Source organism: Antechinus flavipes, chromosome 1 (genome assembly GCF_016432865.1).
Source record: "Antechinus flavipes isolate AdamAnt ecotype Samford, QLD, Australia chromosome 1, AdamAnt_v2, whole genome shotgun sequence".
Classification (NCBI taxonomy): Eukaryota; Metazoa; Chordata; class Mammalia; order Dasyuromorphia; family Dasyuridae; genus Antechinus; species Antechinus flavipes.
The window spans coordinates 495,114,096-495,136,381 of NC_067398.1; the positions used below are offsets into that span (position 1 = coordinate 495,114,096).

General features: G+C 36.1%; 1 protein-coding gene across 6 annotated transcripts in view; it reads left to right on the top strand.

Moving 5' to 3' along the window:
- Positions 1–20,506, top strand: part of TMEM241 (transmembrane protein 241) — a 172,327-nt gene extending 151,821 nt beyond the window's left edge. For all 6 annotated transcript variants that reach the window (XM_051970343.1, XM_051970346.1, XM_051970345.1 and 3 more), the window contains 2 exons: positions 6,142–6,206; positions 17,285–20,506. In XM_051970343.1, the coding sequence (XP_051826303.1) occupies positions 6,142–6,206; positions 17,285–17,345 (126 nt within the window). In that variant the 3' untranslated portion in view covers positions 17,346–20,506. The remainder of the gene's footprint in view (positions 1–6,141; positions 6,207–17,284) is intronic.
- The last annotated feature ends 1,780 nt before the right edge of the window (positions 20,507–22,286 follow it).

The following is a 22,286-nucleotide window of genomic DNA, read 5'->3' on the forward strand; positions in this document are numbered from 1 at the left end:
AATTGTTGGAATTGGGGTTTCTCCTTATTTTCAGATAGCACTTTGAGGAATTGTTATATGGTTAATTTAAATATAAGAAGAAATGCCAATAGAGATGGTAGCCTGCTTATGGATTTGGGGAATGGGCCACTTCTAAATGGCACAGATCAGATTGCCTCTCAGTGTAATACAAGAATGGTTGATCTAATGGTTGGAAAGCATTTTGCTGGCCTGCACAAAATTATTTAGCCATATAGTTCATTTGGGTGATCTGAGTTTAGCTTACCTGTCCACTTTAATCTGGTTAGTCAAATAATCTGAACCATTTGAAAATATGCACACTTTTTTATTGTCCCTAAAATTTTCCCTGAATAAAGGCCCATCTTTTAAACATTTTATTTGATATTTTAATTTTCCCCAGTTATATGTAAAACAATTTTTACATTTGTCTTTAAAATTTTGCGTGCCAATTCTCTTCCTTCCTCTCCACCTCTTCCCCCATTGAGAAAGCACATGTGAGGTTATTTTTATTTTTTAAAATTCTCAATAGTATTTTATTTTTTCAAATATGTGTAAAGATAGTTTTCAACATTCATTTTTGTAAGACTTTGTGTTCTAAATTTTCCTTCCTCTCCCCCCTACCTCTCCCCTCCCTAAGACAGCAAGTAATCTGATAGAGGTTAAATAGCGTGTGTAAAGTTATGCAAATCATTTTCATACAAGTCATGTTGTGAAAGAAAACATATAATTCCCCTCAAAAATAAAGTAAAAAATTTATGTTTCATTCTGTATTCAGACACAATCACTTTTTTTCTGTAGGGTTAGACAGCATTTTTCATCGTTAAGTCTTCCAGAGTAATCTTGTATCGTTTTGCTGAGAATAATAAAGTCATTCACAGCTGATCATCTTACAACATTATTACTTTGTACACAATACATTTCACTTTGCTTAGTTCATGGAGGATTTTCCAGGATTTTCTGAGAGCATCCTGTTTATTATTTCTTATAGAACAATAATATTCCATTATATTCACATATCACAATCTATTCAGCCACTCCCTAATTAATTGGACATCCCCTCAATTTCTAATTCTTTAAGGCCCATCTTTTTAACTCTATTATTCTTCCAGTGACACATCTGTGATATCTCAAGTACTTAGTAACAGTGCCTCTAATATAATAGATATATAATAATATATAATATATAAAATAATAGATATAATAATATAATAGATAAATAATAATAGAATAAACATAATAATATAAATAATACAGTAGATATATAATAAAATAAAAATAAATATAATATAAATAATATATAATAAAATATATAATACCATAATGAATGTTTATTGCCTTGATGAAATACTGTAGTTTATTAATGGTTGATAATAATAATAAGGATGATGATGGATTTGAGCAAGCATTTTATATAGTTCTTTAATGTTTTCAAAGCACTTTTTTATGTTAACTTATTTTATCCTCAACATCCTCTAAGGTCAATACTGGTATCATTTCTATTTTATATATGAGGAAAGAGAGACCAAATGATCTCCCCAGGATCACACAGTTAATAAGTGCTTGAAGCAGGTTCCAACTCAGGTCTTCCTGATTCCAAATCCCATGCCTTATTTGCTGTGTAAAAGTTGGGGAGATGGGAAGAGTTATCAATGTAAGAATAGCAAGATAGCTAATGAATAGCTTGTGTGCAACCCATGTGAAGAGAATCTGGGGTTGACCCTTAGCCCTGAAGGACCTCTGTGGTAGACTTGGGGAGGGAGTGGTCAAGCATGGTATTACTAAGGATTGCCAGATGCAAATGGGTTATGATCTGGATGTGAAAGGACTACCAATATTGATGAGTTCACAGTCCCACTGAAATATTAAAAATAAAAATAATAACGTGCACTATACTTGCTGGCAAATACACTATTGATCTATAAACAGAATTAAGAGTCCTTTCCTTGACTATGTTTCCCCAGCTCTTGTCCATAGGACAAAGACTACATAGAAACCAACCTTGCCATGGATACTCTTGAGTCACTCATGTTGTCTCTGCTTCCCATAGTGGGACTTTTAAACGAAAACTGAGATCTGCCCTTACATTTCATATTTCCTAGTGTTCCAAACAGAGTTGAGCCCTTTTTATAAGTCTCATGGGGTTTTGATGATCATAAACCTTAATTAATCATGATTAGCTCTCTAAGATAGCTTGTAGGAATAATACCAATTATAAACTACTTTGCCCTTGGTCACCAAGGTCCCTTACACAATGTAATTACCTAATCAAAAAGACCATAGACAATGGTAAAATTGGACATGATTGTGTTTCCCGGAGATTGGGGGTGGGAGAGGTATTGTGTTAGACGAGAAGGATTTTTTATATTAAAGCTTTTTCTTTTCTTTTTTTTTTCTTTCCAATGCACCACTTTATTTTATTATTATTATTATTTTTTGGAGATTATTGTCTGTTAATTTATTGCAAAAGAAATGTATTCTGATTTAACTGCTTCTTCTTGAACTCTGGGGTTATGAGCAGAGTTATGGGAAAGATAATTTGTCATTTATTTTTTTTTAAAGCAAACCACTGTAAAGCTTTTTATTTTCAAAACATATGCAAGGATAATTTTTCAACATTAACCCTTGCAAAACTCCATGTTCCACTTTTTCCCCACTTTCCCCCAACCCCCTCCTCTAGATAGCCAGTAATCCAATATATGTTAAACATGGTAAAAATATATGTTAAATCCAATATATACATACATATTTATACTATTATTTAGCTGCACAAGATAAATCAGATCAGAAAGGAAAAAAAATGAGAAAGAAAATAAAATGCAAGCAAACAACAACAAAAAGGGTGAAAATGCTATGTTGTGATCCATATTCAGTTCCCACAGCCCTCTCTCTGGATATAGATGGCTCCCTTCATCACAAATTTTTTTTTTTTTTAGGTACAATCCAGTTTTCCATTAATTACAGCAGTTTCTTGCTTTATCCTTCCTACTCTGTCTTGACTACAGCCATTCACCTTGAGTGGGTTTTTTTGTGGTGGGGGGGAAGGTTGACAGTAGGTACCAAATTTCCCTTTTTCCCCCAATCTAGCCATCCTTCCAGCTCCTCTCTCCTCTTTGTTTTTGGATCAGAGTAATTAAATCCTGCTTCTTTTCATGAAGTCATGGGGCTCCAAAAAAGGAAAGCTGCTTCATAATCCATTGAGAATATAGCCAACTCGTTCTCCATGTTAATGTGTGCATGACTAATTGAAATCCACAGATAATGGGAAGAAAGGGAGTCGTCTACTCTCAGCTAATAGCTTCAACTTTATCCCCCCCACTAAGCTTCTGAATGTCTTACCATCCTTGCCAACATTTGGTCACTGTAACTTATTTATGGCAAATTCTCCAGTGGTTTTATGAACTAGTCCTGATACATCTGGAGACTAGGTACCAGGAGAGATGGAGAGAAGTAGAAATTGCAACAGTAGCCAGGAGCCTGGTTCATCCACAAACTGGTTCATCAGTTCTTGGATAACAGAAAATTAAACTTATTCTCCCAATACTATATGCTGATATTTCACCTTTAGGAAAACTTGTCTTTCTGTCCCTTTTTCATATCTGTTTGTGTGATAATAAATGTAAAAACCTGAGAAGAGCACTCACTCCAGTTATGGATAATGGGATTTAGAACTGGAATGAATTTTAGAATTATGTAGTCTGAGTTCTTAACTTTATTATTATAATATTTTAATCATGGCAGTCTGTTGAAGCCTTTGGGCTTCTTCTCAGAATCATATTATTTACTTATTTGTTTATGAAATTCAGTTTTATTTTTAGATATGCATTTTCTCTCACCCATCTCCTGCCACTGAGCAATAGAAATATATTTTTAAATACAAGTACAATATAAATAAAAATATTTAAATTAAATAAAAATAGTATAATTAAATATAATAAAACTAGATTTACCATGGAAACCCAGTTTTAGTGAAATAGAGTTATCAAAATACTCTTAAAGAAAAACAAGTTAAAAACCCGTGGTGTAGCCCAACCCCCTCTTTCTACTGATGAAAACACTGAGACTCAGAGAGACTCAGAGAAATTAAATGGCTCGCCTAACATTACATAGATAGTAGCTAAGCAGGATTCAAACCCAAAGTTCCTTGACCCCAATTCCACTGCCCTTTCTGGTATATTCTTCTGCTTCACTCTACAAAGGAAAGGTGAAAACCCAAGTTAATATAAATAACTGTTTATTGCATAAAATTCCAACAGATATGGTCAGCATTTTAGTGATCTGAATATAAAACAGATTATATTTTTCCTGTTTTAATTTTACAGTAGTAATTATGGTATATTGGATTCTTTCTCTTGGTCAGTCACTAATTCAATTCTAGGGGTATTTTAAGTGTCAACTATACATAGTACACCAGCTTTAATAGAGCCATGATTCTAGGAAGGGACTTTTATTTAAAATGCTTATTTTCATCTTGACTTACTTGTTTAGAATTAATCTCTAGTACACAGTAACTTTAATAGGTTTTAAGAGCTTGAAATTGAAATCTTTTGAGACATGCTATATGACTAATATGATGTAGACATCAGGCGGGAAGAATATAGGAGAAGCAAAGCTGGTTAAGAGCTTCCTTTCCTTCTCAGGAAACAAGGCATCAACATAAAATGTTCAATAATAATAACGATGATAATTGATCAAGTGCTAAATTGGACACCTTAGCCAGTTAGCAAATCCTTTTTCTTTATCCTTAGAAAAGTCTTACATTCATCCTTTACTTTCCATTATGCCTCCACCTGGAGACATATTGATCCAAGTGGAGTCTCTTTGCCAACAACCATAAGGTAATTTCCTGCTTATTAAGGAGTTGTTCTTCAGCCATTTCAGTCATTGTCCAATCCTTCCGGACCCCATTTGGGGTTTTCTTGGCAGAGATACGTGGCAAGAGATACACTTGGCAGAGAGTGGTTTGCTTTTTCCTTTTCCAGATCATTTTACAGATAAAGAAACTGAGGCACAGGGTTAGGTGATGTGACCAGAATCACACAGCTAGTAAGTGCCTGAAGCTAGATTTGAAATGATGTCTTTCTGACTCCAGACCTGGTGCTTTTTCTACTCTTGCCATTTGGCTGCCCAATAAAGAAGTAGAGAAACACTTTTTTTTTTCCTTTCCTGTCTTCTGGAACATTGCATACTTGGTCACTTGGTGAGTTAATATACTTTGCTCAGTGTACCTAATTCCTTGGAACACTGGAGGACAAGAGAATGTTATGGGCAGTGAGAGATGAACCGATACCTTTATAAAATGTAATTCAGAGTGACTAGTCTAGATGTGAAGAAGCTTTGTTGGGCCTTTTAAAATAACAGTCTTGGAGATGAATTCTATTTAAGTTAGGCACTTTAAAATAATATGAGCTCTTTTAATAAAGTCCTTGCTAGAGACACGTGTGATGTGGGCAGTTGTGAGTAGTGATCACATACTCCCTTTTAGGAAGGAGGAACTAACTAGTAGGAGCCCACATCTAAATGCCATTAAAAGACTTATAAGTGTTAAGGGATATATTTAAAAAAAAACAAAGTACCTTCTTCCACTTCTGGAGTAGGGTATGCTTCTGTCATATTATGTAGCTCTAACTTATTTAGATACTGGTTAAGAATCCAACTGGAGTGCTTTCTAGGAGAGTGTTTTTGTTTGTTTTTGAAGAAAGGAATTTTTTTGTTATGTTGTTTGTCTTTCTTGGAAGGTATAAATAAATGCATCCAGTCATTGTAAGCAAATCCTGAACAGAATAAATAATAGTTTTTTTTTCTAAAGTTTAGAAGCAAAAAACCTGATCTTATTCAAAGTCTTTTGTGATCCTTGTATTATCCTGAACCACTTAACAAGGGGTATTTTCAGCACCTAATGTTCTGCCAGCAATCAGTAAATGTAAATATTCTGTGCATAGAACAATGATTGAGAAGCAACATTAAATGCACAATTATGACCTGAATCATTAGTAAGGCCAAAGGCCCAGGAAGGAGGTGGAAGAGGGGCAGGGAACGAGGAGAGAAGGAAGGATGCTGGGATGCCACACAGAATTAAAGTGAATCTATGAGAAAGGGCATGCCAGATGTCACTTAGACCTTTTGTTAAAATTGTTTCTACAGGTTATGACAGCTGGCTTTTCAATATTGCTGTTTGACACAGTCCTGGACATTGCTATGGTGGCTTGGTAAGTATTTTGTTTAAGGATGGGAATCAGCTGTTTGTTTGGTGAGCACCATTATTTAGGGATAAAGTGGCCATTGGTGGTTTGGTAAGTATTTTGTACGAGCTTAGGAACTGGACACTTGGTAAATTCAGTGATAGGAGATGACCATTGGGCATTTGGATTTCTTGCTGTAATTCATGGTAGAGAATGAGTGCCACAAAATCACCTAATTCTGCCATTTCTTGCCCCTGAAACCTTGGGTTTCTCTGAACCTCAGTTTCTTCATCTATTAAGAGAAGGCACAAAATCCTGCACCAGACCATCCACAGAATTTTAATGTACTCTGGAGAGTATGCTGACCACTGCTGTCAAGGTCCCATTAAGCCTGACTGCCAGAGCCATGCAATCCCCAAAAAAGAAAGTTTAGAAGGTATAGTCAAGGAGAGTAGTTGTTACAGTCCTTATCATGCAGTGTTGTCATTTCAGCATGTTCTTTGCCTAAATTATCAATTTATAAAATATCCCAGTGCATGAGGCTTTTCCCAGGGATCAGACACACACAAAAGGTCCCTAATACCAAGGTCTGCTATAAAGTACTATCTTTCTATGTTCTTTTGATTTCCCGATTGATCCCCTATAATGTAGATCTGCCTCTATAGTCTGATGGCAAATCCTGAGCACTGCCCGGAGACCCGAGCTCTTCTGCTTTTGTCTGCTACCTAAAAGCATCCTGGGGGAGGAGAGGGAAGGAGACTTTTATGCCTTCCTTAATTGGGATCATTGGAAACAGCTGTGGCAACTGCCATGTATTTCTCATTGTGGTCACAAGTATAATAATAAACATACCCTGCCAATTATTTTACAGTTTACAAAGTACTTTCACATCCATTATCTCGGATGATCTTCACAACAACTCTGTGAGGTGGGCAGGCTGGGTTTTATTATTCTTGTGTTGTAGTTGAGAAAACAAAGTCCCCAAGCGATGGAGTCCTTTGTTCTCCGAGAGGACCATGAATGGGGCGGGGAGATGCTCTGACGTGCAAGTGAATTGGATTTAAGTGAGGGAGGGCTGGGCAAAGTCACCAGTCACACTGTCTCATCTAGAACATCTGGGTCCAGTGGCAGGATACAGAGCAGGCCCTGGGTGAAATGGGAGACCTTGGCCTTTTTTAATTAAGGTCTGAATTTGACCGAGGCAACTGCCCATTCAGTGATTAAGGATAGGTAAGAAACGAGGCAGAAAATGGCCTTTTTTTCCCTAGTTAAAAAAATCTAATCTGAGAGGGGAAGACCCTTAGTTTCTGGCCAAAACAGAAACATTCTGATGAAATTATATATTTCTTGTGCTTTTTCTCATTCTTGCTATGGGACATCCTCCCCTCCCCCAGCTCCATTTGTGGATTGATTTGGATGAACTCAATCTCTGGAGCAGGAAATTTTGAGAAGCTGCACTTATTTATGATTGACATAGTTACAGAGAAAGAATAGCCCTTGGAAGGCTGTAATAGTGAACACTTTGTATCCACTGGCAGTGACCAGCTATTGTTATTGCCTGATGACTTTTCTTGCAGTTTTAGAGGACTAGGGAGGGCAGTACAGAGAGATTAATGAAATAGATAAAATTGTTCTTTGGTTCTCCTAGTCACCATTGAGAGATTGTGTCATATACTATATCCAGAGTCAGAGGACTTGGGCATGAATCTTGCCTCTGATACTTTTTAATCTCAGTTACCTCATCTATAAAATGAGGGGAGAACAACTTATATTTTAACATCATCATTGCAAAAACAAACTTTGAAGGACTTAAGAACTCTAATCAATACAATGATCAACTGTGATCCCCAAACCAATAACAAAGGATGTAGCCCATTTCTTGACAGAAGAATGATGGGTTAAATATTCAGAATGAGAGAAATATATTTTTTTATCATGGCTAATATGGTGATTTATTTTGCTTGAATAAGTATTTTTGTTACAGTTTTTGTTTGACTTTCTCTGTTTCCAGTGAGGAAAGGGTGGTGTGAGGAAGAGAAAATAAGTACTTGTTAACTTTTTAAAAATTAATTAGAAATTTAACTATAACAAAGCAAATAAATAAATAAATAAAATGGGGCTTTGAATGAAATAGTTTCTCTGGCCTTACTCTAAACCTGTGAGACTAAGATCTTTTAGTAGCTAGCTTAGAAGTGAAAACAATGTGTATGCTGCTAGTCACAAATATTTTATTGGCTCTGTTTGATCAGATCCATATGGTCACATCCTAGCCACCAAAATTAAACCCATAAGGAAAAATAACATGAAGAGATTGCAAGCGGCCCTGGCTAAAGAAGACCACCATTAGCCACATGCCCAATAGCATAGTCCCAGCCCTAAGTGTCATTCCACCTCCAGGAAGGTGTCTGAGCTATGTTAAAGCCCTTTTCACCCACCTCTGATGAGTTAATCCATTGTATCTGACTATAGAATGTAGCATACTGAAGGGGAACATTTAACTGGATTGGAGTTGTTGGGATTGATTCAAACAAGACACCAAAAACTCATTTTGGATTTAAAACTTTGCATGTCTGTCTAGGGGCCCTTTTCTGTTTTGGTGTGAATGGTTTATTTGGCAGATTTATACTTCAAAATTAAAGGAAAGAAAAAATTCCAGTTAAGAATTGAGTTCAAAATTGGGATTTTTCTTAATTTTTCATGTTTTCAGCAATTATTATCAAAAATTTGTTTCAGTCATGTCCTATTCTTTATGATCCCATTTTGAGTTTTTTTGGCAGAGATCCTAGAGTGGTTTGACATTTTCTTCTTGAGCTCATTTTACAGATGAGGAAACTGAGGCAAACAGAGTTAGGTGACTTGCCCAGGGCCACACAGCTAGTGTCTGAGGCCGGATTTAAGCTCACATATCTAAGTCTTCCTGACTCAGAACCAGCATTCTATCTAATTTATTGCCTAATTGCCTCTCAAGAATTATAACATATAGGATTAGGAGAAGGGGTTAGGAGGATTTCAAAAGAATAGCTTCGGTTAGGATAAGATATTGTTTTTTATTTTTTATCTTTTGAATGAACAATAACTATTAGTATATTTGTTTGAGATCTGTCTTCTCTCTTGGCCTTTTTTCTTTTAAAAAAAATTAAATTAGTTTAATTTAAATTTTTTTTCTCAGTAGTATTTTATTTTTCCACATACATGCAAAGATAGTTTTCAACATTCACTCTTACAAAATCTTGTGTTCCAAATTTTTCTCCCTCCTCCCCACTTCAGAAAGCAAGTAATCCAATATCAATTAAACATGTACAATTCTAAATATATTTCCACTTTTGTCACATTGCACAAGAAAAATCAGAATAAAAGGGGGAAAATGAAAAAGAAAAAGAAATAAGCAAACAAAAAACAACCACAATGGTAAAAATACAATGCTTTGATCTGCATTAAGTCTCCATAATTCTCTCTCTGGATAAAGATACCACTTTCCATCACAAATCTATTAGAATTGTCTTGAATCACGTCATTATTAAAAAGAGCCAAGTCCATCACTGTTATTCTTCAGGTAATCTTCTTGTTGCTGTGTAGTGATCTCCTACTTCTGCTCATTTCACTCAGCATTAGTTCCTGTAAGTCTCTCCAATCCTCTCTGTATTCATCCTGCTGGTCATTTCTTACAGAACAATAATATTCCATAACATTCATGTACCATAACTTATTCAGCCATTCTCCAATTGATGGGCATCCACTCAGTTTCCAGTTTCTAGCCACTACAAAAAGGGCTGCCACAAACATTTTTGTACATACGGGTCCTTTTTCCTTTTTTATGATTTCTTTGGGATACAGATCTAAGAGAGACACTGCTAGATATAAGGGTATGCACAGTTTTACAGCCTTTTGGACATAGTTCCAAACTGCTCTCCAGAATGGTTGGATCAATTCACTACTCCACCAACAATGTATTAGTGTCCCTGTTTCCCCCACATTCCCTCCAACATTTATCATTATCTTTTCCAGTTATCCTCGCCAATCTGCTAGGTGTGAAGTGGCACTTTAGAATTGTCTTAATTTACATTCTCTTATCAATAATGAATTAAAGCATTTTTTCACATGACTAGAAATGGCTTTAATTTCTTCATCTGAAAATTGTCTATTCATATCCTTTGATACTTATCAACTGGGGAATGGCTTTATTGTTATAAATTTGGGTCAATTCTCTATATATTTTAGAAATGAGACCTTTAAAAGATAGTTTTCAATATTCATTTTTGTAAGGCTTTGTGTTGCAAATTTTTCTCCCTTCTTCCCCCTCTCTCTTGCAAGCAATCTGATAGACAGCAAACAATCTGACAGAAGTTAAATATGTGCAGTTCTTTTAAACACATTTCCCTAATTGTCATGTTGTGCTAGAAAAATCATACCAAAAGGAAAAACAAACCATGAGAAAGAAAAAGCAAACAAACAAAAATGGTGAAAATACTATGCTTTGATTCACATTCAATCTCCATAGTTCTCTTTGATTATGAATGGCATTTTCCATCTGTTGTAATTATAATATTCTTTTTTAGAATGAGCAGTGTTCCGCTCCTACCCAGAACCAAAAAGATATCATGATGATGATGATAGTAAAACTATTGCCAGATGTATGATGTCCGAAAGTTTTAGAAACACATAAACAAACTGGTATATTCTATAAACTTAACCTTTAAAAAAAATTAAATGGGGAATAGGGAGAGTTCCAGACTATGATTTCATATGATTTAGGGAACTTCCAGGGAAGAATGTACCAATGTAGACTGGAAGCTGTTTGTAGCTTATAGTTAGAGAAAGTTGCTGTTTGTCCTTTGTTCTCTAACAGGACTAAGATATAAAAAGGTGATATTTTGATTTGCAATTGAACTGGATTTGAGTGAGGGCCAGCTGTGCAAAGTCACCAGCCTTTTTCTCTTCTCTGGAGACATCTAGGTCCAATGACCAGATATAGATCAATATGACTAGAGATGGTCCTGGATGCAGTGGGGGATCTTGGTCTTTTTTAAGCTAAGGTCTTTAACAGGTCTCAGTTTCACTGAGACAATGGCCCTTTTAGTGATTAAGGGTAGGTAAAAAAAATGAGGCCTCTCAATTTAAAAAAAAAGGAAAGGAAAGAAAGAAAGAAAGAAAGAAAGAAAGAGAGACAGAAAGAGAGAAAGAGAGAGAAGAAGAGAGAGAGAAGAAGAAAATCAAGAAAAAGATAGAAATCAATGCGAGGTTTCTCACATTGGGGTTTCTTTGGGGTTTCTGACCAAAACAGAAACAATTGCTCTTGACAATTTATATAGAATTATATGAAGGACTAAAATATTCAGTGAATTTCTCAGGATCAAGCAGCTACTATGTATTAGACTTCAGACTTGACTCCAAGCTTTGCCCTGCATTCATAATTACAAAGCTGAAATAAAATATTTTGCAAATTTTAGAATACAATATGATTAATGTTTATTATTACCCATTTAATGTATAATTATTTATTAATGTTATTATTATACATATTATATGCTTGCTTTTATGACTAATTCTGATAATTTATATGATTTTTCAGAGTAAGTCATAGCATTCATAGAACTTGTTGGGGGGGGGAAGAGTCATAAAAACCTGCTATTTAATTTGATCTATTATAGCCTCCCAAATAATATGGCATCTTTTATTTGTACATTCTCCTTAGTAATATGTTAGGTACAAAAGTAAAACAAGAGTTTGTTAGGATTTCTTTTAACATCAGAAGGAAGAGGCTTTGTAGTTTTAGCTTAAGTATTGGGGAGGAGACAGCCTTCACATTTGGGTCTTTGAAGAAGGAAATGGATGTCAGCTGTTAGTTCTTGTGAAACAATCATGCCCTCAGTGCCAAATGCAAGGACAATTTTTGTCTTTTGGGGGACCTGGAGGTGAAGAAATTTTACTGGGAGTTTCTTCTTGGTGCTTATAGAGCTGAGAAAGGAGTTTCAGAAGCTATGGAGCCTCTCCCCACCCTGCTTGTGGGTAAGATGAAACTTAAACCATCCAGAGACTCAGAAGAATCTATTTTCCTTTTTCAAAATTTCTAGAAAAAGAGTTCTAGAAAAAGGCAGTGAATAGAGGCCAATTTCTGTTCTGAAAAGGAAGGAACAAGAAGAAAAGAAAACATTTTCCTCATACCACATAGGGAGTAACTCTTAAGTAATGGTTTTGAAATATGTCATCAGCTGAGTGGAAGCTCTTGGGGGGATGGTTCACAAACTCCTCCATCTTGCAAGTATTCAGGTCAATAAGATGTATCTGGATGATTTCACAGTAAAAAAATAGGGGCTTTGAGGAACAAAACTGTTCCATTCCTCACACTGAGGCTGAATCAGGTGGATAAGAAGGGAGGATTAGATTGTGCGTTTTTTTTTTTTTTGTTTTTTTTTTTTGCATTAGCAAGCACTTTTTTTTTTTTTTTTTAAAGAATGGTTATTGATCTCTCATTCAAACAAGTGTTTTTTATGGCATTGCATTGTGGAGACTCTTAAAAAAAAATGAAAGGCAGTGTCCCTACCCTCAAGGAACTTAACAGGCTGATAGGTGATTCACTTAACATGCAAAAAAATGACTGCACAAGCATGATAATTGTAGCAATATGTATAGAAGAACTGGACGTGTTTAACATATATTGAGTTACTTGCCATCTAGGAGAGGAGGGTAAAGGGAAAAGGGGGAAAATTTGGAACACAAGGTTTTGTAAGGGTCAATATTAAAAAATTATCCTTGCATATGTTTTGAAAATAAAAGCTTTAATAAAATAAAAAAGTGCACAATTCAGAGGCAAATGAGTTACAGAGAAGTCCTGTGGGTGTGTAGAAGAGGTAGAAACTACTTTGGTGTATATATGTGTTTTTGTGTATATGTTCGTATATGCATATGTGTATATATGTATGTGCATATGCATACACACATATATTTATGCTGTCTATATCTTACAGATATAGGATCCTGGGTGCTCTAAATAAAGCATAGGATTCATATAAACAGAAAGGAAAAAATTGAGGAATCAGCTATTCAGTGGTCTTGCTGAGTTTAAAGCACTTGGAGACTGTATTGGAAGACAAAATATCTTTCTCCTACCCAGCTAGAAGGTACCCCCTTAAGGAGTGTCACAAATTGGGGGCAAGTTGAAATCTAGCTGCCAAAAATTTAAGAGAAGGAAAATGACTCTGTTTCTGGGTCTGTTTTTGAGATTCTCCAAATTACTATCATTCCAAGCTTGACAGATTGTAAATTGTTACAGAGTCACTTTAGTATAATGAAATTTCATCGAGGTCCTGTGTGATCTTTCAGCATATAACAATTTGAGGTTGATCTGAATGATAAGTTGGAATGGGAGTACTGACTAGTAGCCTAGTGTTGAGATTGGATAGTAAGAGCAGCAGTCAAAACAATCACATATAACTTTTTCATATTTTAAAACCTGTGTATTTTGTTGCTTATACTCAGCAAAATGGAAAGCAGAGCCTGTTGTGTGGTACGTGTACCCAGAATAAGGCAATAGAACATGTGTGATCACTGCAGAAAGAACCTTGGCTTGGAATTTCCTGATTTTTTTGGAGAACCCTAGAGTTTAAGGGGGGCATGTTTTCAGCCTCAAAGAATTTTTCCAACCACAGAAAGACCCACCATGTGAGAGATTGTCAGAATATGCTTTAGATTTTGTTACTATCTTTTGTACAGAGACATTTTCTCATTGTACATATACAACTGCTTTAGTCATCTACTGAGGTAGTTGTCAGTCTAGTAGAAATAGGTCAAGAACCCCAGCAGGACCCAGACATCACCTTGCAGTTTAGAATGGTCAGTGAAGAAAATACTACTTAAAATAAAGGCAAGGATCTCGTTTCATGTTTATTCACTTATGAGGATTTGGATCAGGAATTTTAAAAATACTTTTGCCCAGCTTTAGTAAAAAAAATAATATACTTACAGTCAATATTGATCAATTTCTAAAATAACAACAATTAAAATAAAAATAGTAATAAAAATTTAGAATGATTAGCTTTGGGCCTTTGATTAAAAAGATTAGGTAATCTAAAGGAAGAAAATTCAATTTTCAACCTTAATTGTAATTAATACACTACAAATTTATAAGATTTTGCTTACATAAAGGGTTTGTGTTTGGAGTGTTAATCCATTATAATCCAGAATTATACAGAAGACCTTGACTGTGAATATTGTTGTTTCTGTTTCTGACTCTACTACTGAGTCTCAAGTCTAGAGCAAAGACTACAGAGAAAGAGCCTGGTTTATCACAATGATAAAGTACCCACAGCGGGAAGTAGCAGGAGGAAACTGAGTGCCTGATGGAAGAGAGAAAGAAGTACTGAAAGACAGGAGAAGTAGATGGGGACAGGGCAGTGGAAGGAGGAGGACACTTTACCTGTTTCACAACCTGCCCTGTTTATAGATTTACTCAAAAGGGTCTCAGACTATAAATGCAATCAGTGAACTCAACAGTAGAAATTTATTCCTTAGTTATTGATGTTTGTCCATTTCAGGAATGGTGAGGATTACAAGATTTGCAAACAGTTCCATAAAACTCAGACTTTAATGGTCCTTATGCTATTAAAATTCAACCCCTTGCCCCTGACATTTGTTTCTGTTTCAGCATTTACCAGATTTGTTCTGGTTTTTCATAAGCCAATGGAGCAAAATGCAAGACTATTTACACTTTAGTTTGTAACTAGAAAGGGCAAAGGGCTAGTCTTTTGTCCTGTACTTTTCTCTAGTAATTTGGAAGACTAGACGCTTAATGTACCATGTAAAAATTTGCAAAAATAAAATATTTCAAGAGTAAAAGCCATCTTCCCCCCGTGACCTCAGCTCACTGTGATCCTCCATATTTGCCCCACTTGTGTAGAAAAGGAGGACATTGCCTTTGGGGTCATACAGCTTTTGGGGCAATCCAATTAAGTAAGGTCCTCAACCCTTAAATGGATCTGTAAGCTTATTGATTTTGAAGCTCCTTCCAGTGATGCAGATTTTAACCCATCCATGCTTGCTCAGCCTGTGAGACTCTGACAGTATCTTCTGACAAATTCCTTATAAGAGGTATCCTGGATACTAATAAATGTTATTCAACCATTCAGTCATTTCCAACTCTGTGTGACTCCATGGACCTTGTATACTGGGATCTTATATCCTCTTTATCTTTAAAATTTTTTTAATAGTATTTTATTTTTCCAAATACACACAAAGATCATTTTTCAACATTTACCTTTGCAAAACCTTGTGTTTCAATTTTTTTTGTCCTTTCCCTTTTCTCCCCTCCCCAAGACAGCAAGTAATCTGATAGAGGTTAAACATGTGCAATTCTTCTAAACATATTTCCACATTTATCATGCTGCACAAGAAAAATCAGATCAAAAGGAAAAAAAAGAGAAACAAAAAACAAGCAAACAACAATAACAACAAAGGTGAAAATTCTATGCTTTGTTCCATATTCAGTCTCCATAGTTCTCCCTCTGGATGTGGATGGCTCTTTCCATCCAAGTCTATTAGAATTGCCTTCAATCACTTGCATTGTTGAAAAGAGCTAAGTCCATCAAAGTTGATCATCACATCATCTTGTTGCCATGTACAATGTTCTCTTAGTTCTGGCTCATTTCACTCAGCATCAGTTCATGTAAGTCTCTCCAAGCTTCTCTGTATTCATCCTGCTGGTCATTTCTTACAGAACAATAATATTCCATTACATTCATATACCACAATTTATTCAGCCATTCCCCAATTGATGGGCATCCACTCAGTTTTCAGTTTCTTGCCACTTTAACTAAGGGCTGCTACAAACATTTTGCACATATGGGTCCCTTTCCTGCCTTTATAATCTCTTAAAGATACAGATGCAATAGAAATATTGCTGGATCTAAGGGTATGCATAGTTTGATAGGCCTTTGAGCATAGTTCCAAATTGCTCTCCAAATGGGTGAATCAGTTCACAATTCCATCAACAATGCATTAGTGTCCCAGTTTTCCTACATCCTCTCCAACATTTATCATTGTCTTTTCTTGTTATCTTAACCAATCTGAGAGTTATGAATGTCCTATCTTTTGAATTTTATACAAACTCATGTTCATTGTTCTCATGACACTATCCATCTTACGCTCTGCCATCCTCTTTTTCTTTTGCCTTTAATCTTTCCTAACATCCAAATCTTTCCCATCTTTTCATTACATGGCCAAAGTACTTAAGCTTCTGTTTCAGTATTTGACTTTCCAGTGAATAATCTAAATTAATTTCTTTAAGTATAGACAGATCAAATCTTCTTGCTGTCCAAGGGAATCTCAAAAGTCTTCTCCAGTTTGAAAGCACTGATTCTGGGATACTCAACTTTCATTTTAGTTCAGCTTAACCCCACACATTACTGGTAGAAAAACCATGGGTTTGGCTGATTTTGGAGAGAGCCAGCCTCTATTCTGGAACTCCATAATGGGATGTTACAAGGGTGTTTGCTAATTTCCCCAGGGGTAATGCTCCAAAAGTTGGTAATTTAGTTGTTTGTTTTTCTCTCTAGAGCTGAGGATGGAGTGAGGGGAGTCTGGAGAGGGGAAAGAAGGATAAAGGGCTGAATGGATGAAGAGAGGAGCCAGGGCTGGGATGTTGACTATGGAGACTGGCACTTCTCCTTTCTTCATCAAAAGGGACAATTAGTTAATGTATGAGTGTGGAGCGAGATTGGATCTGGGAAGGACAGAAATAGGGAATAGGCACTTGAAGCAGGAGAAGGAAAAAGGGAGAGAAATGTCCAGCACCAGCAGTGGAGAAGAGAAGAGAATTCCTGTCTGGGACCATCCATATATAAGAAATAGGTTTAGAGTAAACAAAGATTGTTCCTATTCTTCCCACCCTCAATATGTCAATTCCTGCACAGACTGGGTAACTTTTGTTCGTGGTGGTGAAAAATCTTGTAAGTCTCAGAGCATCATGGACTGAGACCAGTTGGGTAGGCAGAACTAATGGAAAAGGTAGCAAGGGATCACTGGCTTTAAGTGGATAAAGGCCAGGGGTCTCCTGTTGTGGACAGGCCGTGCAAAGCAGGTTAAAAAGCTAACCTTTTTACAATTGTTTGCAGCCTTCTACTGGGTGGACTTGGAGAAGCCTTGCTGGTTTACTCAGAAAGGACGAGCACATAGAGAAAAGAAGGAACATAAAATGCACCAGACCGGCAAAAGGAGAAAGCAAGACTTCTGTGTGGATAGAAAAGATAACATGAAAAAAGCCAGAATATTGGGAACCAATGTCAGGGCCTCTTTCTCAGGAGAGGGGCCAACGATGTTCCTACGGATGATGGAGGGGGTAACGCACTTGATGTTATCATTAGCACTGCCTTGAAGAACTCTGTATTAGGGCTAGGAGTGGCTGCCCATCAACACCAATTTATTAGAGGCACAAATGGCCATTTAGTGGAGGGAGGAGAAGTGAAATCTTCCCTGGTATTTCCCCAGACCTTTCTGGAAGCATAGGATTCATTTTTTATTACATTGATTCATTTTATACTAAATACCCATTCCTGAGTCTCCCATTTCCCAGCCTCCAACACTACCTCACATTGCATGGCAGAGGGCTCTGCTCATGCTCTCTTCTGGGAGTCCCATTCTCTAGATTGTCCTTTCTGGGCTGGCAAAGAATTGCAGGATTCTCACCCATATGCAGCATCTGGAGCTAATTCCTTGGGAAGGAGTTGATTGTGACAAACTGAATGGCTGTTCTGGGCCATGCTAGAAATCAGCAAGACAGCTCAGCTCCTCTGTTATGAGCTCGAAAACATAGCTCTTTGTTATTGTTATTGCTTTCCTTTCCTTCTCACATTTCAGATTTCTCTGAACTCTCATCAAGTCTATGTTGCATTTATTTGTTTTCTTTATTTCTGCACATTGTTCCATCTCCTGCAAGTGGAAAACTTAAGTTAATGCTAAATTATCACCAAAGGGAGCTAGTGTCATAAGCACTGATGGATGTCCTGGATATCCTGGACATAAAAGATACCTCCCCCCCTTCCCTGCCCCAAACAACAACAAAAGCCCAAACAACTTACATTCCCCAAAGCCTTCAAATGAGTTAATTCCATGGCATCAGAGAAAAAGTGAATCATTTAACAAGAAAACAAGTTGTTTTTTTTTTCATGCTAGATCAAGAATTAGATTGGAAATGTTATACTCTTATAGGAATGGATTTTCATAAGATGAGAACTGAATTTGGGATCCACAAGGAAGGTGTTGAGGAAATCTAGATTTGACTTAAAAAAATTTTCTATTTACTATTGTTCTTGTGAAGATAATATTACTAGTCCCTTAATTTACAAAGCTTTGATGTTTATAGGGAAACTAGCTCCTGGAAGATTATATTAATTATCAAGTCACAGGAGCCAGGGGCTGGAAGCTCAGCCTAAGCATGTGCTGCCCCATTCTAAAGAAGCCCTATGTTTTCATGGAAGGTATTGGATGAATAATGTTTCCTTGTTTCTGAATTAGCATCCCACTCACCCATCTGCTCTGTCACTGTTCTCCCCACTGGCCCCTTCTCCTTATTTGGGACAGGAGCAGCTCTAGACTCATGGCCACCTCCCTGGAGAAATCAATTCATTTAGCTTTGGAACTACTCTGGGGCCAATTCATTCTAACTGCTGAGTAAATGCAGTTTATTCAGCCCAACATGGGGGTGTACCTGACTGCTGAAGGACTCCACTGGACATCCCTTGATGCTCTCTATCTCTTGGGTTTAATACTGTCCCCTGGCCACTGTTCTGTATGTGTAACCTGCCCCACTCCAGACCCTTTGGCCCCAATAAAATGTTAGCTCCTTGAAAGCAAATAATATCTCACTTTTTATAATTATATATGTCCCTTTTGCCTAGGACAGTGCTTAACACTATTAATTGCTTTTCAAAAAATGCCTTTTAATTCATTTATTTAAAGAAAAGGGAAGAAGAAAGGCAGGAAGATCCATTTTACCTCTAAGTTTATGAACCTAAAATTTTCAGATGAATTCTGCGATGGACAGTGATGATCAAGATATTTGAAACTTTAAAAGATTCTTTTTAAAGTACCAAGTTTGTACCTGGAATCGATTTCCATGTATTTTCCTCAATCCTTTTAATAATTTAATATTTAAAAATTTTTTCCAAAATGTTGTTTGCATTATAATGATATTTATATATAAATAAACTATATTTATCCTGCTGTTATGTTTCAATTGGTTTCTTCAACCTTAGATGTATGTCCCCTCTCCACCAACTTGATATGCATCAATGGAAGAGTTCACTATTTTGACCTTCCCCAACTCAGATTGGGGGTTCTATTGTTTTTCACTGGCAAAAAGTGTGATTTGTCAAAATGGCCAGTTTTTTCTTCCCCTTCAAGTATTGTTTAAGTATTCAGAGATTCAAAAGGCTGGGTAGTACCATAAAATGGTGTTATTTAACCCATCCCATTGTCTCTAATCAGTACTAATCTCAAAGGATCCCAGTAATAAATTTCATTTTTCTTAAAGATCCCCAGGAAAAGGGTCTGCAAGCCACTCTTGTTTTTTTAAAAATGTTCAATAGTATTTTATTTTTCTAAATACATGTAAAGATAGTTTTCAACATTCATTTTTGTAAGACTTTATTTCCAATTTTTTCTCCTTCCCTCCTCTTCCCTAAGACAGCAAGTAATCTGATATAGGTTAAATATGTGCAATTTTTAAAAACACATTTCTGTATCTGTCATGTTATACAAGAAAAATAAGACCAAAAGGGGGGGAAAAAAACATGAGAAAAAAACAGACAAACAGACAAAAAATGTGAAAATATTATTGCAAACCACTTTTGTCAATGACATTTCAGGGTCTCCTTTGATCCAAAAGCCCTGAGTTAAAATACTAGCTAGCTCTAATATTTCCTAAGTATGTGACCTTTAGTCTCAGTATCTTTATCCGTAGAATGAGGAGATTAAACTCGATGACTTAAAGCCTGTTCTAATTCTGAGTTTATGAACCTAAAATTCTCAGGTGAGTTCTGAGATGGATGGCTTAAAGAAGCCACTGCTGCTTTATGGCCTTACTCCTTTGTTTCAGCTTTAATCGTTTCTCTGGATGTTTTTCACTCTTTAACTAATACTGTGAGTTCAAGAATTGGATCAGAATGCAGAAGTGAGTCAAGATATTGCCTGAGATGTATGCTCTGTTGACAGACTCATTTGGGTGAATCCTTTTGTTGCTGATATTTCAATTATATTTATACCTCTTGACACTATGTCCGATGTAATTTTCACTTTTATTAATCCAAATAAAGAAAATTCTTTCTTTAACAAACAAATCCTATCTGTCTAATATTGGGCTATCGGTATAAAGACACAAATCACATTTTCCCCCAATCTGATTATCTTCATCCCTGCTGTTCCCTCCAACACTGCATGGTATTGAGTCTATATTAGCTGGGAAGTGGAAAAAAGAGATGTGGTTGTATTTTACATTTATATCCCTATACACACACACACAAACAGAAACAGAAGCCCTCAAGCCTCAACTTGGCTGTTTTACCTGATGTAACTGGGCCTGGGGTGGGGATGGAGGGCAGAAGAAGAAGCATCTCTCAGGACTCTTCCCACTATAATCCTCTAGCATGTTAATGGAAGTGACAAGAGACAGCTTTAGTTAGATGGTCACAGAAATTGCTGACTATGAGAGAATTCAGAAATGGAAATATAGGTAATGGGTAAATAGTCTCTCTGCTTCTCACAAAAAAGGGATGTATTTTCTTATTCCATTTAAGGGGAAATGGTAGACTGGGTTCCTAAAGACCAAAATAATATTCATGTCTTAGTCTTTCACCCCCCAATTACTTTCACTCAACCAACATGACCAGATTTCCCAGTCATGCTTCATAATTTCTGATTTCTCAGGCATCATAGTTTCTCCCACCTGTTTTCCCCTCACTGCTATCAGCTCTAAAAGTAACAAAACAGAAAATGATGTAAAAACACTAGCCATAGCTTCTTTGTCTATCGAACCTCACTTGTAAGGATCGGAGACATTCAGATACCAAAGAAACATGTAAGAAAAAGAGCATCATAGTGGTCCATCAATTAGTGCACCAGATAAGTGAAGAATTTTCCTTTAATTGTATTTTATTTTTCCAAATCCATGCAAAGATAGTTTTCATCATTCACCTTTGTAAAATCTTGTGTTCCAAAATGTTCTGTCTCTTTCCTTCTGTCTCTTCTTGTCAAGACAGCAAGCAATTCCATATAGGTGAAACATGTGCAATTCTTCTAAACATACTTTAATATTCATCACACTTAAAAGGGAAAAAACATGAAAAATAAACAAAAAAATTAAGCAAAAAACAATAGTAAAAGGTGAAAATACTATGCTTGGTGAACTATACTAAATGAAATGAGTAGAACCAGGAGATCATTGTACATGGCAACAATGATCAATTCTGATGGACGTGGCTTTCTTCAACAATGAGGTGATTCAGGCCAGTTCCATTAATTTTGTGATGAAGAGAGTCATCTACACCCAAAGACAGAGAAAGAGGACTGTGAGAACTTGAGGGTGGATCACAACATAGCATTTTCATTCTTTTTGTTATTTGCTTGCATTTCATTTTCTTTCTCATTTTTTTCCTTTTTGATTTGATATTTCTTGTGCAGCAAGATAATTGTATAAATATACATGCCTATATTGAATTAACATATATTTTTTACCATGTTTAACATATATTGGATTTCTTGCCATCCAGGGGAGGAAGTAGGGGGAAGGGTGTGGGAAATTGGAACACAACATTTTGCAAGGATCAATGTTGAAAAATTATCCATGCATATGGTTTTGTTTTATTGCAGAGGAGTTAATTTTATTTTTTTTAATTCAAAGCCTTTTATTTTCAAAACATATGAATGCATAATTTTCAACATTGACCCTTGCATAGCCTTGTGTTTCAGATTTTTCCCTCCTTCCCCCCACTCCCTCCCCTAGATGGCAAACAATCCAATATATGTTATACATGTTAAAATAAATGTTAAATCCAATATATGTAAACATATTCATACAATTCTCTTGCTGCACAAGAAAAATCAGATTAAAAAGGAAAGAAA